General features: G+C 35.6%; 3 protein-coding genes and 1 long non-coding RNA gene across 7 annotated transcripts; 2 read left to right on the top strand and 2 right to left on the bottom strand.

Moving 5' to 3' along the window:
• The first annotated feature begins 15 nt into the window (after positions 1 to 15).
• On the top strand, positions 16 to 2,911 carry LOC126745447 (uncharacterized). 4 transcript variants are annotated; one of them, XM_050453294.1, is made up of 4 exons: positions 16 to 259; positions 314 to 385; positions 2,346 to 2,572; positions 2,628 to 2,911. In XM_050453294.1, exons 1-4 carry the CDS (start codon positions 16 to 18, stop codon positions 2,859 to 2,861), a joined length of 777 nt encoding a protein of 258 aa, XP_050309251.1. In that variant the 3' UTR covers positions 2,862 to 2,911. The 4 variants fall into 4 exon arrangements, 2 of the variants coding, with proteins under 2 accessions (XP_050309251.1, XP_050309252.1); XR_007663548.1 differs by having other exon boundaries at positions 108 to 259; positions 314 to 381; XR_007663547.1 differs by having other exon boundaries at positions 108 to 259; positions 2,333 to 2,572.
• LOC126745448 (39S ribosomal protein L10, mitochondrial-like) lies at positions 2,852 to 8,136 on the bottom strand. Its single transcript, XM_050453296.1, has 3 exons — positions 8,016 to 8,136; positions 4,827 to 5,342; positions 2,852 to 3,102 (listed from the first exon to the last, which is right to left on the bottom strand). Exons 1-3 carry the CDS (start codon positions 8,035 to 8,037, stop codon positions 2,900 to 2,902), a joined length of 741 nt encoding a protein of 246 aa, XP_050309253.1. The 5' UTR covers positions 8,038 to 8,136; the 3' UTR covers positions 2,852 to 2,899.
• A 118-nt stretch (positions 8,137 to 8,254) lies between these two features.
• On the bottom strand, positions 8,255 to 9,014 carry LOC126745449 (uncharacterized). Its single transcript, XR_007663549.1, has 2 exons — positions 8,529 to 9,014; positions 8,255 to 8,475 (listed from the first exon to the last, which is right to left on the bottom strand). It is a non-coding gene; the product is annotated as an uncharacterized LOC126745449 (long non-coding RNA).
• A 35-nt stretch (positions 9,015 to 9,049) lies between these two features.
• On the top strand, positions 9,050 to 14,133 carry LOC126745445 (heat shock protein 83). The gene is made up of 2 exons (XM_050453292.1): positions 9,050 to 9,217; positions 11,804 to 14,133. Exon 2 carries the CDS (start codon positions 11,804 to 11,806, stop codon positions 13,943 to 13,945), a length of 2,142 nt encoding a protein of 713 aa, XP_050309249.1. The 5' UTR covers positions 9,050 to 9,217; the 3' UTR covers positions 13,946 to 14,133.
• Positions 14,134 to 16,287: the final 2,154 nt, after the last annotated feature.

Below are 16,287 nucleotides of genomic sequence, written 5' to 3'. Positions count from 1 at the left end.
CCTGCCGCAACAGTCATGGTCACGAAAAGGGACGCGCTTTTTTATCAAATATCCACCTTACCGACTAGTTATGTGCCGAAAATTGAGGATTATCCTTTAAAGCTAGATGACGGGACTGAAAAACATAAAATATCCGCTTTTAATGTGCCTCCCGTGCAGAAAAAAGAGGCCAAGTTGTCCCAGTGGGAGTATTTGGACGCCGAAAAAGTGCAAACGCTGCTCACACTGACCGATCAAAAGGAAATTTTCGAGTATATTGGTATGTTAGTAAATGCCCCCTGATATAAATTATCATTTCCTATTCCATCATAAGGAAGAATGTTTACAAATGTGGAAAACTTCTGCAGGGTGTTACAGAATAAGATGCTGATCCTTTTTGATGTAGGTAGGATATTTTTTTAAAGTTTAACCACCGGCGTCTATACAGGAACAAAGACTAATTTTTTTTGAAAAATATATTATGTATACGCCACTGCCTTTCCGTAAAATAAAAACTATATTTTTATAATCCCCATTCATTTTAGGGCAATTTTGATTTCTTGGTTAATATTAAGAATAAGAGTTCATCAGGTTGGGATGGGCTTTTTCTTAAAATATTTTCTGCTTTACCTCTTGTTGCTTTGCAAGTCTTGGCCGAGTCAATTCACTTTTCATTTATGTCTGGAGTTTTCCCAGAGTGCTTAAAAAGAGCAATGATTGTTCCTCTTTACAAGGGTGGCGATCGCGACTGTCCTAACTTTAGACCTATTGCTTTATTGCCTACTTTAGCCAAGATAGTGGAACGGCTCGTTAAGGTGAGGATGGTTTCATTTTTAAATATAGGTTTGGCCTATTGAGTCTTCAGCAGTTTGGCTTTCGTGAGCACAAATGATGCAAATCTTTAGCTTTCTAGAGCACCTGTACAACCGACTGAATGTTGGTGAAGTTGCAGCAGCGGTATTCTGTGACTTGTCCAAGGCATTTGACTGCGTGATGAGTCGCAGAGTGCTGCTGATGAAACTGGAGCTCTATGGTTTCAGAGGAACTGCCCTTGAGCGGTTTCGTTCCTACTTATCAAATCGTGTCCAGGCTGTAAAATTTAATGGTGGTATCTCTAAGGAACTTAATATAAATGTGGGTGTTCCGTAAGGATCAGTACTTGGTCCTTTACTTTTTCTCATTTATGTGAACGATCTGCCACAACTGCAGGTAACTGGCAAATTTACATTGTTTACCGATGATAGCACCATCCTCTGATGTTTCTCAAATGGAGGCCAATATACGTGCAGATTTGTTAAAAAGAAAAGACTGGTGTGATGGAAATTTTTTGACATTTAATGTTTCCAAAACAAATATCCTTAATTTTAAATGTAATACAAATGATATATGTTTAAATAATGAAGCCATCACCATGCCACCGTTCAGTAAGTTTTTGGGTCTTTCCATAGACAAGTTCCTTAAATTTGAAGACCATATTGTGAATGTATGTAGAAAAGTCTCATCAGGCTGCTACGCCCTAAGGGTTATCGCCACCAGTCTTAATTTCTCCATCGCCAGATCTGCATACTTCGCGATTATCGAGTCGCACCTTCGATATGGAATTTGCTTTTGGGGTTCATGTTCAAATTCACTTTGAACATGGTGTTTGTACTCCAGAAAGGGGCCATTAGATATCTATGTGGGGCCAAGCCTCGTGACTCATGTTGCCCGCTTCATAATATTTTAACCCTGTGTTGTATCTTTATTTTGGAAACAGTTTGCTTAGATTTTAGAAAATATAAACAGGAACTCCACTTATGAAGCCTACCTAAGCTACCCATTCCTCATTTTGAACTTGTCCGTAGCTCTATCATATTTGGAGGTAGAAAGCTGTTTAATAAACTTCCACTAGAAATAAGACAACTTAAGACTGAACAAAGCCTACGTATAAGGACGAAAATATTTCTTGCTAGTAAAGCGTTTAAGTGAATTTTTTAATGACTCGTTTTTATTCCTTTAATGTACAGTCTATTGGCTTTGTCTACAACTTCTATGTTTATATTGACAATAAAGCATTTTTGAGTTTGAGTTTGACCTTTTTTCGTCCGACATGCGATTATTACCGCGGGAAAAAAAATTAAAACATTTTTATGCATGGTCAATTTATTAGTAAAAAAAAATTACTTTATAAACATATGTAAAAACATAAATACATTTTCTAAAAATTTCATATACAGTCTCTCAAATTTGGTTCTAAAAGGGTTACAACTTTCAACACTCTGTAGCTCAAAAGTTAAGGAGTTTAGGATATAAGTAGTTTTTATTTGAACTTTCCTTTAAACTACCATGAAACGCAACTGGATTTAACCTATAGTCCCTCGTTTTAGGTTCAACTCTGAAAAACTACCCAACGGGACGCCCAAAAGACTTTTTCATCCAACTTCTATCGGACGTGACCAAATTCTGCCAAAGTCAATCGTACGATCTTGAAAAGGTCGCCTCCGTATTATCACAGTTTTATTTAACTCATAACTACTTCACCAGCAGCGTGGACGTATCGGCGGAAAAAGTTTACATTTATTTTAAAGATTTAATGATGTGCCACAGTTTGCCCGTAAAATTTCCCTTTAAAGTGTCTCAAATTCAAACGATAATTGACCTCATTTCAGTTTCCTCCATGCAAGAAGAAAATATTCACTTTAAACGAGGCGAGGGATATTCTCGAATTTTTCTGTAGGATTTACACGAGGAATCTACCGCTCATAAAGTACTTGTGCCTGCCCAACTTCGCTTTGTATCTGAATTACGAGATACCTCCTGCCCCTGTTTTCGTCACCAAAGGGAAAAAAGTAACAGGAAAAGAGAAGAAGGAAAAGAAAGGAAAAGGCAAAAAGAAAAAATAAGACTTTTACTGTACAACTTATTTATATAATATATTACACTATTTTTCTTCTTCAAGTTGTTTCGCTCTTCCTTCCAGATGTGACACCAAAGTGGTTTGGTGTGCGTTCAGATTGCTGACCAGTTGGGATCCAGCAGCGTTTAGAGTTTGCACCAGACCAGCCTGGGCTACTTCTAAGCTCGGGATAGTGCTGTAATATTGTAGGTCATCTTTGCTGACCAGTCTGTTTTCATATATTCCCGCTAAAATTTATTTAACACTAATACAATCATTTTAACAATAACTATCAAGCATTATTACTCTTTAGAATGTGTGCCAGGACTGACAGGCCATTACTAATTTATTTATTTATTACTCATACAAACATCAGAGCAGTAGTTAAATGCAACAGAGCTTACTGGAACAATACAATGAAAGTTAGGAAATTAAATAAATATTAAGAAAAAACAAAACTGCACTTATTTCGCGGTAAATGGAAATTAACGGTCAAACAGTCAAGAATTGAGTTTTCCTCATACTTCAAACAGGACAATGAACCACTATAGGTACCATAAATAAAGCATATAATGCTGTCAGAAAACAGTACATACAGAGTGTGAACAAAAATGGCTAATTCATTCTTTCTTGAGGAAACAAATAAGACAGAAATCGAAAAAGAAATAACTCTATTAAAACCAAATAAAGCGCCTGGGTATGATCAAATAAAAGCTGAGACTCTTAAAGAAATAAAAATGTTAATATCCGAACCTCATTTTTTAATCTTAGTTTTAAGACGGGTACCATACCGACGGAATTGAAAACAGCTGTAATAAAACAGATTTTTAAAAAAGAAGATAAGAAACTAGCATCTAATTATCGGCCTATTTCTTTAATAAATAGCATAGCAAAAGTTTACGAAAGATTAATTAAAGTCAGATTGTCTATCTACCTTAAAAAATACGACTTGATATCAAACAGACAATTTGGTTTTCGTGAGGGCATTAGTACCCAAGACGCAATAGGCAATTTAACTAAAAAAATCTACAAATCAAAGTTTTTAGCTGGAATATTAAGCATTTCGCATTTAAGAATAATTTATTATGCCTTGGTAGAATCTCGTCTTCAATACGGAATTTTAGGATGGGGAGGGGCTAGAGACGTATTTTTAAAATGCCTAGAAATCGTTCAGAAGAGTATCATTAAAATTATTTATAAAAAACCTAGACTATATTCCTCAGATCTACTATACAGTGAAACAAAAATTTTCGATATTCGTCAAATATTTTTTTATAATATTTTAACATATTTACACAAATATAAGTCAAACATTTCATTAATTACCCATCAGTATAATACAAGAAATCGTCAACAGAATTCCTCACAAACCACTAGAGCTAGGAAGACAATAGGGCAACATTGTTTTACTTATCTTCTTGCCAGATGTTATAATTTTTTACCAGTAGAAATGAGAGGTGTTATTCTAGGTAGCAACTCATTGGGATTGGTTAAAAGTAGGATCAAAAAATTTATTATCCTTCAAAATAGACAGCTTATTGATGATTTCAATCTTGATCTGTGTCTTGCTTTGGTGCAGTACGGTAATAACAGTTTTTCAAAGGACTACAAAATACAGTAGGTCTTTAGTTTGGTAATCCTGTTATAAAAATGTTTTGTTGAATTGTTTGATTTTTTTTGTTTTGATTAGTTTTATGAGTTTTAATTAATTTTTATGCGTTGCAAATAGCATTGCAATTGCAATAGATTCATAGTTTAGATTGTTTGTTTTGTAACTTAGTTTAGTTTTGTTGTTGTTGCAATTTAGGTTTATATTAAGGCAAAAAAAATACCAGCAAGTCCTCGCACAGCGTACTAGCTCCTGAGGGCTGGAGGCATTATGTATTTATTGCTGATGTTTATTAAATTTACTTGTATTTCTTTTGTTATATTGCATTTGAAAATAAACATTATTATTATTATTATAACTTACCCATTAAAACCACTGCAGGAAATTTCTTCAAAATCTTCAACATCTGTTTAATCTCAGGTTCTGGACTAAATATCAACATATTCCTGGACACATAAAAGTCCAAAACGGTCTCATATTTAGTGCCTTTGATGGCCATCTCGAGGGTCTTTTTGCCATACTGTCTAAAATGCATATTGGCCAACTTAAAAGCTTTGAACGCGTTAAACTGTTGCTCTCTCGGCATCGGATTTACATGGCACAGACCGATAAGCTTCGATGTGTGAAACCATTTGTTCACTTCTTGAGCGATAATTTTTTGAAACATATCTTCTGCATCCTCTTTCAGTTTGTAAGAAGGTATCGCGTCTTTGGTGCACAATTCTAATGGAGTTTTGCCCTTGGTCTTCGATAAGAACCATGGTTTCGTGAGGGCTAAGTATTTCGCTTTATCGAAATGAGGCACTTGCGGTCTTTGCACGTTGATTTTCCCTCTGAATCTTTTGAAAGTGAGTAGAGGGGTTAAAGCCTCGCAAGTTGCTATAATAAAAATGAAACTTGTATGAAATATTAATGGAGTATTCCTAACCTAATCCTATATAATACAACTGAAATAAGATTCTGAAATAAAATTAAAAGTTGTGTGAGCCAATAAATAGTTGCTTGAGGCCGTATTATGTCCCTTTCTTCTAAGTGAAAAAAAGTGTACCTCAAGAAAAAAAAAGTGCGGAAGGTTGTTCACTAGAAAAAAATTTCTGTAAGTTTAAAGAATGTTGTAATTCAATAGACTGGAATGGTATCATACTTAACAACGGTGATCCTTTTGAGAGTTTCCATTCAACTTTAGTGGATGTTTTAGAGTCAACTTTCCCCATGGTGACAGTTAGGGAAAAAAGGAGAAGACCCTGGTTTAGCAGGGGTCTATTAGTTTCTGGTAAAAATCTTCGGTGTTTGCACTCCATAAGAAAGTTTGCCCTGGACAACTTCAAATTCATATCCTACTTTAATAGATATCGCAAAATTTACCGCGATACAGTGAAATTGGCAAAAAACTTATACTACTCAAGGAAATATAAGTCTAGAGGGTCTTGGAAAATTGTTAATGACTTACGAGGCGAACGTGGGACCCCTTCTGTTTCTAATAGCATGCACGGTGTCGGCCGAAACACACAATAATTTTTTCCAGGGTGTTGCTTTGGGTCTATCAATATTATTGCCTCAGTCTGTTAGAGATCCGCGCTCATACTTACACAACATTAAGGTGCCTGAAACATTTTTCTTTAGACCAACAGATTCTAGTGAAATAATGGAAGCTCTATCCTCAATGAAAAATAAGAACTCCTCTGGATGGGATGGGCTGTCACTAAAGGTCCTAACAGCGCTACCGCTACCAACCCTTGATTCTTTGGCTGAGGTGTTAAATGTTTCACTTTCAAGTGGGTCCTTTCCACATTTACTCAAGGATTCCTTGATTATACCATTAATTAAGGGTGGAAACTATGATGACCCATCAAATTTCAGACCCATAGCCCTACTTCCCACGCTTGTAGAAAGATTGGTAAAAACTAGGATGATGGAATTTCTGAAATGGCCTATAATGTTCTTAACCATCAGCAATTTGGATTCCGGACGAAACTGGGTACATCTGATGCTATTTTCAATTTTTTGTACATGGGGTTGAACTTAGTTGACTTATCTAAAGCGTTTGACTGTGTAAGTCACAGAATACTGCTGCAGAAGCTAGAAACCTATGAACTCAGAGGAGTTGCTCTCGACTGGTTTCATTTTTACCTATCTGGAAGAACACAAAGGGTATTCTTTGACAATGATATGTCATCCCGTCTGGATATGGATACTGGTGTACCCTAGGGTTCTGTTCTTGGACCAATATTGTTCCTGCTATATGTCAATGATATCTCTCAAATTCCGATTAGGGGCAAATTTACTATCTTTGCGGATGATACAACATTACTTTGGCATGACACTGACACCAAGAGATTAAGGAATATCATTGATGAAGATTTAATTCTTGTAAAGTCATGGTGTGAATCTAATAGATTAACTTTTAATATTTCTAAAACTAATATTTTAACTTTTAAATGTAACTTTGCAAAATGAAACAATAAGTCCTTTTGAAACATGCAAATTTTTGGGCCTGACGATTGATAAGCAATTAAAATTTGAAAATCATATCTCCTCTTTATTAGGGAAGTTATCACCCAACTGTTATGCTATTAGAGTAATAACACATTCTCTGGGACTTGATGTGGCCAAAATTGCCTACCCATACGCTACATGTGTGCAGCCCCTGTAGGCCATTATTTTTAAAACACTCTGTCCCGACATTGCCATGCCTTTTTATTTTAGAGACTGTTGTTGTCTTATCCACGAAAAAATATCGCCATCAGCTTGGCCCCCCCTCCTCGGGTTACAATCTCCGAACAACCTTCTCTTTACCTCTGCCTATCCCAAAAAGTGAGCAGATTAAGTCCTCTTTTGTGTACGGGGGCAGAAGGCTTTTTAACCACCTACCCCTTTATATAAGGCTAATAAACAATTTTTTGACAGTGAAGAGTTTTGCGCAGCGTAATGTGAATTCTTACTACCCTTTCTTTGGGTGTGTTCTATATTCTATGTATGTAAGAATTGTTAAAATGTTTATATTTTTGTAAAATATTATGTTGTCAACTATCTTTAAGGTTTTATATAATGCTTTGTTAACAACAGATGATGTTACGTAACAATAAAGCTATTTTTGAATTTTGATATTATTAGCGAGAATGTTCCATAATAAATTGGCCTTGCTGTGAACCTAGGGGTTCAGTAAAGTAGCCTTTTCTGGACCGAGCCTTATGCAGTCAGATATGATACAAACACCACATAATAACTTCAGTAATAGCAAAAAAAAACACTAAAATTAGTTCTTCTCTTTTAATCAGTATATTTCCGGATCCCTACTTCTTTCTTAATTTTTAAATGTTATAACCATGAATAAGAGATGAGAACTTTACGTTGATAATTTGTAAAATGTAAATAGAAGCAAACTTTCCAGGTCACTTGAAAGGGTGTAAAAATAAACCCATTAAAACCCAGAAAGGAAAGGCAAAGGTTCTCTCAATGGTTCTCATAGAAGCTCTCATATTTACGAATTAAGTGAAAGAGAGATTTATATGTATTTGAAACCGGGCAACTAATGAGCTAAAGAGACATTACCTTTTTTCACATATAGGGCCATATTTTAATAATATGTTTAGAGACTGTTCTAAAACTAGAAACTTCCTGAAACCCCGTTTGAAACCAAAACAAACTTAACCTAGAATTTAGGTTTCTGGACGTGCGTCGAGCGTGAAAGTAAATACCAATAGAAACTTCTGTTTTTAATAAATCAATATTTTAGCCAGCAAGGAGTTTATTGGTCTAAATTTAAAGAATAAAATTAAAAAAACTAGAAATTCCTTGTGAAGTTTTATTCATAATACAATAATACAACAAGAACTGTTAGGATTTAATACATCGGCACACCTCAAGACACCATTTTGAGGTTATATTTTTTTTGTTTTTATTTTAAATTTAGCCCAAGAGTGCCATGGAAATGCGCTTAGTCGTATTCGAGATTTTTTCATTGATTCTCTTGATTCATCGAGGATATTCTAGAATGTTGAACCCGACATTTCTGGAAATATCGATTTGTTAAAAATGTTCACAACTAAAATATTTCACATTTACCGATTTGAATTATATAAATTTTATTGGGAAAAAATGCCTGTGAGAATCAAGTTTTAATTTAGACGTTTAGAGAAGGCAATACAACAATAGAAACTAAATAAAATAAAGAGCCGTAAAGAAATAGTGATGTTTTAGCTAGTAAATAGCAGTAAATGCTAAAACAATGTTTATAGGTATATGGATTTGATTTAAAATGCAACTATAACATTTATGATAGAACACATTTCGTGACCATTTTTGGTTGCAATTTATTCACGAATTATGTATGAATCAAACAACACGAAATTACCAACATTTTCCAATATTGTATGATCAAATAACCCAAAACCCCATAAACAACCCATTTCAAAAATAATTTTCACAATAAACCACAGAATATTCGCGAAACTGGCATCGAAACAACAAACAACATTTTAAATTTAGCGCGGATTATTCCGGAAGTTTATCTCTGTCTCGCTCGCACAATCGACCCGCGAACGCCTCCGAATTGCTTCCATTTACTTCTCGAATTTACGTGAATCGCGTCGCCTATAAATACCGGCAAGGAACCGATTTCCGCGTCAGATTGAATTGAAAGTTGTCAGAGCGCGAAGCGAAGCTCAAAGCGATTTTTCACAAGTTTCCCAAAGAGTTTTCATTCGAATAGTGAACGTTTTTTACTACTTTTAACTGCGTTATAAGCCATAAAGGTAAGAATTCACTTCATTTTATTGTTATTTTGTTACTTTTTGTCGTGGTTTTTGCCGGCACGTTTTTTGTAAGGCACATTTCTTGATTTAAACGGTTTAAGGACCCTTTGGACAACCTAATTCCATGTGGTTTATGTTTTTTGTGTCCTATTTTCACCAGGCTGAGTAGTATGCAAAAAAATGTCTTCTGGGGAACTTCTTCCATGTTCTTCTAATGTGTTCTAGAACTATAATGTTCTGGGAATGATTCAGTTTAATATGCACAAAGCTGTATAGGGAGAAAAACACCACTACTAAACTCCAGAACTTTTCTTAGTTTTGGACCATTAGATAATAAAATTTTTCAACATTTTTTCTAGAAATTGTCTGAATTTCTTGGGAACATGGTGCTCAGTTATTTCAGATGGGTCGACTACAGTTACAAAAATTGTAAACTTGTAGAACTGCAAACTGTACAAAAATCTTCCCCGAAAGGCAGTTACCTATGTATTTTCACCACCCAAAATCTATTTGTCGGATAGTTTCCCCAATGATCCAAAGCTGCTAATTTTTCAATTGAAATTTTGATGTTCACTCTATTAAATGCCTTTGAGAAACCCGTCTAGGTTATATTCATTTAAGCTCCTTCTCAAGCATTTTGGGCCTTTTCTTTTCTTGGTCTAGACAATACCAGACTATGCAGTCAGAGATTTGTCAAGTTTAGTTAATTTTGCTCTAATATCCTCCTTTGGAATCAATTTTTAGATACATTTACCAGGTCAGCAACTAAAACACTATATTCGGCAGAGCAGTGGTTCAGTGGGAACAAGCATTTGTTTGCTTAACTGTGAAAAAAACTGTTTTTATTTATTTTAGAACAAATCAATCCCGTGAAGACTGCCTAGAGACAGAGTATTAGACCTGATAAATCAAGTTCTTGGCATTTATATCGACCGAAACCTTAATTGTCGAGATCAACTGCAAAATTTACCAAAAAAAACTAAACAGTGCATATTTCTCTATAAGGGTTTTAAAAAATTATATAAGTCAAAAAGTCCTATTGCGAGTATGCTATGCAAACTTTTATTCTATTTTGAGATACGGGGTGATTTTTTGAGGTGGGGTGGTTGATAAATCTATGTCCTTCGCAGTCCAAAAAAACAGTTGGGTTACTTTGGAAATGGCACCAAAAGAATTTAAACAACTAAACATTCTTTCCTTCTTGGCTATCTACATATTTCAATGTATTATGTTTTTGGTTAAATAATGTCCATCTTTTTGCCCATTTGTTAGTTAAACATAAACAAAGTGTTTTCTGGGTGTAAGTTGAATGAAATGTCATTGAATATTGAGAAATGTGGGTTCATGTTATTGAAGTATACCCTTAAAACAGCTTGACTCGGTCGAGGATTTAGGTGTCTATTTGAACCCGAGACTTACTTTTTCCCACCACTTTGAGTATACTTACCATAAAGAGAGCTAATAAACTGCTTGGAATTATCAAGAGATCTTGCAAAGACTTCACCAATGTGTCAGCATAGAAGTCGCTTATATACTTACCTAGTGAGATCTCTTGAATTTTCCAATATAATTTGGTCACCTCGCTTTCTCATTTACATTGCGAGGATTGAAAATGTTCAGAGCAAGTTATGCCAGATATGCTCGTTTGAATTTGGGCCTGAATCTTACCTGTTCGGAGACCATGTCATACTTGAGTCCATACATGACAATGTATCCTCTTACACAACATGAGGTCAGGTGTTTCTCCATATTCCCTTTTGCAACATCCTATTTACTAAATAGTCCTATTAACAGAATAGCTTCTACAGTGAATAGATTTGCAAAAGATCTTGACTTTTTCAGTACTTCTTTAAATAAACTTAAGTCTTCGGCTAGGGCTATTAACTTGGGATAGTACCCTAGTCCCACTCTTTAGGTGGTTAGGCTTAGCTAAGTATTGTTTATTAGAAGTATAGTTATTACTTAAGATTACTGTTGACCGATGAATAAATAAAAAGGACAACACAAGAAGCCTCAATTTAAATGTTCCACCACATAAACTGTCTTTAACACAAACAAGTCTCTTGTAGGCTTGTGTAAAATTTTTCAATAAACTTCAAAACTGCATTCAACAGGAAAGGTGGTTTAAAACAAAAGTATTTCAACACCTCATTAGCATAGAACCTTACTCGGTAATGGAATACATGCCCTATTTGTCCTTCTAGGTAGCATATTCTTTATGGTCTTTTGGTTTAAATTAGGTTATTAATTTTTTTGTGACATATATTTGCTCAATTATGTGATTAAACTCTCATTGCATCTTCTAATCTTGGAATTAAATTCTTTCATATTCTTCCTCAAGACCTTAAGGTACTCTCATTTAATAAATTTAAGCCCAAAGTAAGAGAAATTCTGTTCGAGCGAGTTTTTTTTTTTATGATGCCACAGAATTCATCAGTGCATTTAATTTAATAAAGTGTACTGTGTGATTTTAAGTCTCTTAAGTTTTAATATGCAACTAATGTCTTGCATATTGAATTTGAGTCAAATAAAAAGCCTACTCTACTCTCTACAGAAGTAACCTAATCTGTAATCTCTTTGTTTCAGATGCCAGAAGAACAAAGCGGCGACGTCGAAACTTTCGCCTTCCAGGCGGAAATTGCCCAGTTGATGAGCCTGATCATCAACACCTTCTACTCGAACAAAGAAATCTTCCTCAGAGAATTGATTTCCAACTCGTCGGATGCCTTGGACAAGATCAGATACGAATCGCTCACGAACCCGTCCAAATTGGACTCGGGCAAGGAGCTGTACATTAAAATTATCCCCAATAAAGCCGAAGGCACCCTCACATTAATCGACACTGGTATTGGCATGACGAAAGCCGACTTGGTGAACAACTTGGGTACAATTGCTAAATCCGGAACCAAAGCTTTCATGGAGGCACTTCAGGCCGGTGCCGATATCAGCATGATTGGTCAGTTTGGTGTTGGTTTCTATTCGGCGTACTTGGTGGCCGATAAAGTCACCGTGGTATCGAAGCACAACGATGATGAGCAGTACATCTGGGAGTCTTCGGCTGGTGGCAGTTTTACAATTCGTCCTGATCATGGGGAACCGTTGGGTCGCGGTACTAAGATCGTTTTGCACATTAAAGAGGACCAGACTGAATTTTTGGAAGAGCAAAAAATTAAAGAAATTGTTAAGAAGCATTCGCAGTTTATTGGTTACCCCATTAAGTTGGTTGTGGAGAAGGAACGCGAGAAGGAGTTGAGCGATGATGAGGCTGAGGAGGAGAAGAAAGAGGGAGAGGAGGAAGATAAGGATAAGCCAAAGATTGAGGATGTTGGTGAGGATGAAGAGGAAGAGAAGAAAAAGAAGAAGAAGACTATTAAAGAGAAATATACTGAAGATGAGGAGTTGAACAAGACCAAGCCGATTTGGACCAGGAATCCCGATGACATCAGTCAGGATGAATATGGTGAATTTTACAAGTCCCTTACTAACGACTGGGAAGACCATCTTGCCGTGAAACATTTCAGCGTTGAGGGACAGTTGGAGTTCAGGGCTCTCCTGTTTGTACCCAGGAGGGTTCCGTTTGATTTGTTTGAAAACAAAAAACGCAAGAACAACATCAAACTGTACGTCAGGAGGGTCTTCATCATGGACAACTGCGAAGAATTGATCCCCGAATATTTGAACTTCATCAAGGGTGTAGTCGATTCCGAAGACTTGCCGTTGAACATTTCTCGTGAGATGTTGCAGCAAAACAAGATCCTGAAAGTCATTCGCAAGAATTTGGTTAAGAAATGTCTGGAATTGTTTGAGGAGCTCTCTGAAGATAAGGACGGCTACAAGAAGTTCTACGAACAGTTCTCGAAGAACTTGAAATTGGGAATCCATGAAGACACCCAGAACAGGTCCAAATTGGCCGATTTGCTCCGCTTTAACACCTCAGCATCCGGCGAGGAGGCGTGCCCACTCAAAGAATACGTGAGCAGAATGAAGGAGAACCAAAAGGCGATTTACTACATTACCGGCGAAAGTAAGGAACAAGTGGCCAACTCCGCATTCGTCGAGAGAGTTAAGAAGCGCGGTTTCGAAGTTGTCTACATGACCGAACCGATTGACGAGTACGTCGTGCAACAACTGAAGGAATACGACGGCAAGCAGCTGGTCTCTGTCACCAAGGAGGGTCTCGAACTGCCCGAAGACGAGGAGGAAAAGAAGAAACGCGAAGAGGACAAGGCTAAATTTGAAGGTCTCTGCCAAGTGATGAAGAGCATTTTGGACAACAAAGTCGAAAAGGTGGTCGTGTCCAACCGTTTGGTCGAATCTCCCTGCTGCATCGTCACTTCACAGTACGGCTGGTCCGCAAACATGGAGAGGATCATGAAGGCGCAGGCACTGAGAGATACTTCCACCATGGGCTACATGGCGGCCAAGAAACATCTGGAAATCAACCCCGATCATCCGATCATTGAAAATCTCAGACAGAAGGCTGAAGCGGACAAGAACGACAAGGCCGTCAAGGATTTGGTTATCCTGTTGTTCGAAACTGCTTTATTGAGTTCCGGTTTTACCCTGGAGGAGCCCCAAGTACATGCCTCTCGCATCTACAGGATGATCAAACTGGGTTTGGGCATTGACGAGGAGGAGGTCATGTTGACTGATGATGCACCGGTGGCTGAAACACCCGCGGAAGGCGGCGACGCCGAAGACGCCTCTCGAATGGAAGAAGTCGATTAAGTCGTCCTGTTTACTAGTTTCTAGGACATGTGTTGTAATATGTTCTGCATTCCTCATTTTTGTATTTATTTTTTTATAGTATTACGTAACATCTTATACCAAATAATGTAAAACTCTCTTCAGCTCTTTGATTTGTTGTTTGGCTGTGCATTGAAGGAAACTTGAACGAATAAAGAATTTTTTCCCCAGTAATTGTGTTGTTTATTTTTGTTACTAATTATTAACTGAGTAAAGACTTATTTAATAGGGCCTAGTTTACTTGAGACCCTTTTAAAGCTATAATTTGTTAAACCCTGTATAACATTCTATATATATCCAAACAATATTTTATGAAAGGTAACGTCCACATAATAACATTCATCCATGCTACCTGAGAAATACAATAGTGGTATATATATCTGAATCTAATAAAAAAGCCTTCTATTTCTTCTTGAAAATGACAAGTGAGCATGACCTTATTAAGTTGTAATTTCGAAAATTTAACAAAAATTTACCCCGCTAAGCAGTTGAGTTTCTAAAAGCTTCAGTTCTATGGAGTGGTAGTTATGGTGTTTCTTAGCCTGTAAATTTTAAATCAATTTTTAATGTGAAATATCTTAAGAGATTTAGGGTACCTAGACCTGACAATTTTCCAGTAATGTCAAAACTTTCGTATGCTAAAAATAAATCTTTTAAGACATTTTATGCTAATTAAATTTTGTTCTTTATTTTCAAGAGTGAGGTAAAAAGCAATGTAACAATGATCTAGCTGTAACCAACCAAACCTCCACTAGCATTGATTTGATATTCGAAAAATTATATTTAAATGAATACAAACTTTTAATTAAAACCAATAATTTTTTATTAACATATACTTAAAAGACCTCATCAAAAATGACACCAAAGTTCTTTGTTGCTGAATAAGGAGCACCCTGTTATTTATTTGTAAAGTAGTAAAATTAAATATTTTTTTAATTGTATTAGAGCCTATAAATATAATTATGTGCTCCTTTCAGCATTAAAAATAATGACTATTTAAATATTGAGTCTCATTAATTTGCTGCATACATTGACATGAGTTATAAGGAGAAAAGCTGGATAACAGTTGTGGAACATCGCTATAGTGTAGATGGCTAATAACAATAGGACCTAAGGATACCACCCTAGGGAACTCCATAACCAGTAACAACAGGTTCAGATCTTACTTCATCAAGTTCCACATACTGTGTTCTCAGTTGAAGATAACTTTGGAACCGTTTGCAAACACTCGCTATTTTCTCTATATTATTGCTATATAGCAGAAGTATTAAATTTTTTTTTAGTGTCACTACATAATTATTCAATTTGATGAGAGCCGCGAATTTTCAAACGAAAACTATCCGTCCATAAATGTTCAGTGCTAAGTAAAAATTGCTCCTCTAGTTCACACTATTGGCTAGGGAACACTTTACACTATAATTAGAAAAATACCTACATTACCTTATTAATTATACTAAAAATATTTTTTAAAAGACAATAATTTTTAGAAAATATTCACGAATTAAATAATATAAAAAGCATCTCCACAAGAATGTTCATTGATTAATCAATATTGGTCCGATTTTATTCGAGTCTGCACTATTGCTAGAATCTTTTAAGTTCCTGTTAAAGTGAAACTTCTATATAAGCACAAAAGAATTCAATATTTTCCAGAGCAGGGTAGAACATCATACACATTGTTTAATTACAGTTTTTTTTCCTATTTTCTCGTTTTATTTTTTAGTTTCGGGTAATATAGGGGTAATAATAATCGGGTAATAAATAGTTAGGGGCGGGTATTTGTTAAACCAGGACAGAAAATAAATACACTATTGCTGTTTCAAATATTATATAACCTAAGAGTTAGATAAGGTATCTAGGTACTCCAAAAATATTTTTTGGCCTACAGGAATGAAAACTGACTATATAATTTGTCTGTAAACATGTACAATTTTTGAATAAATTTAAATTTGAATTAATAATTGTATAAGCCCTTTAGTAAGTTTTTGGGTTTTTAAAGCATATTACCAATGTATGCAAAAAGACCACCAATCTAAACTATTCCGTTGTCAGATGTGCATATTTTGCGATTATTGAGTACCATCTTCGATATGGAATCTGCTTTTAGGGTTCATGCTCAAATTACCTCTTTAATTAACTATTTGTTATCTATGTGGGGCTAAACCCCGTGACTCTTGTCGCCCTCTATTCCTGACTCATAATATTTTAATTCAGTATTGTCTTTTATTCTAGAAAGTTTTTAAAAACTATAAACATGAACTAGAAAATCAGTCTAACACTCCACAAAATTACATGCTGATGCTACCGATTCCTCACTCTCAACT

The sequence above is a fragment of the Anthonomus grandis genome, chromosome 16 (genome assembly GCF_022605725.1).
Source record: "Anthonomus grandis grandis chromosome 16, icAntGran1.3, whole genome shotgun sequence".
Lineage (NCBI taxonomy): Eukaryota > Metazoa > Arthropoda > Insecta > Coleoptera > Curculionidae > Anthonomus > Anthonomus grandis.
Note: the sequence above shows the minus strand (reverse complement) of the source record. Positions and strands in the feature narration are given on the sequence as shown.

What these genes read in the sequence shown, in the direction of transcription:
- LOC126745447 (XM_050453294.1), top strand. Translation starts at nt 16, where the DNA reads ATGGTCACGAAAAGGGACGCGCTTTTTTATCAAATATCCACCTTACCG. An exon ending in GGAAATTTTCGAGTATATTG is followed by an intron (nt 260 to 313) that starts GTATGTTAGTAA and finishes TTCCATCATAAG; the next exon opens with GAAGAATGTTTACAAATGTG. An exon ending in GCTGATCCTTTTTGATGTAG is followed by an intron (nt 386 to 2,345) that starts GTAGGATATTTT and finishes CCCTCGTTTTAG; the next exon opens with GTTCAACTCTGAAAAACTAC.
- LOC126745448 (XM_050453296.1), bottom strand. Translation starts at nt 8,037, where the DNA reads ATGGCCCTATATGTGAAAAAAG. An exon ending in GGCCCTATATGTGAAAAAAG is followed by an intron (nt 5,343 to 8,015) that starts GTAATGTCTCTT and finishes TTTTTATTATAG; the next exon opens with CAACTTGCGAGGCTTTAACC. An exon ending in TCCTGCAGTGGTTTTAATGG is followed by an intron (nt 3,103 to 4,826) that starts GTAAGTTATAAT and finishes AATAAATTTTAG; the next exon opens with CGGGAATATATGAAAACAGA.
- LOC126745445 (XM_050453292.1), top strand. Translation starts at nt 11,804, where the DNA reads ATGCCAGAAGAACAAAGCGGCGACGTCGAAACTTTCGCCTTCCAGGCG.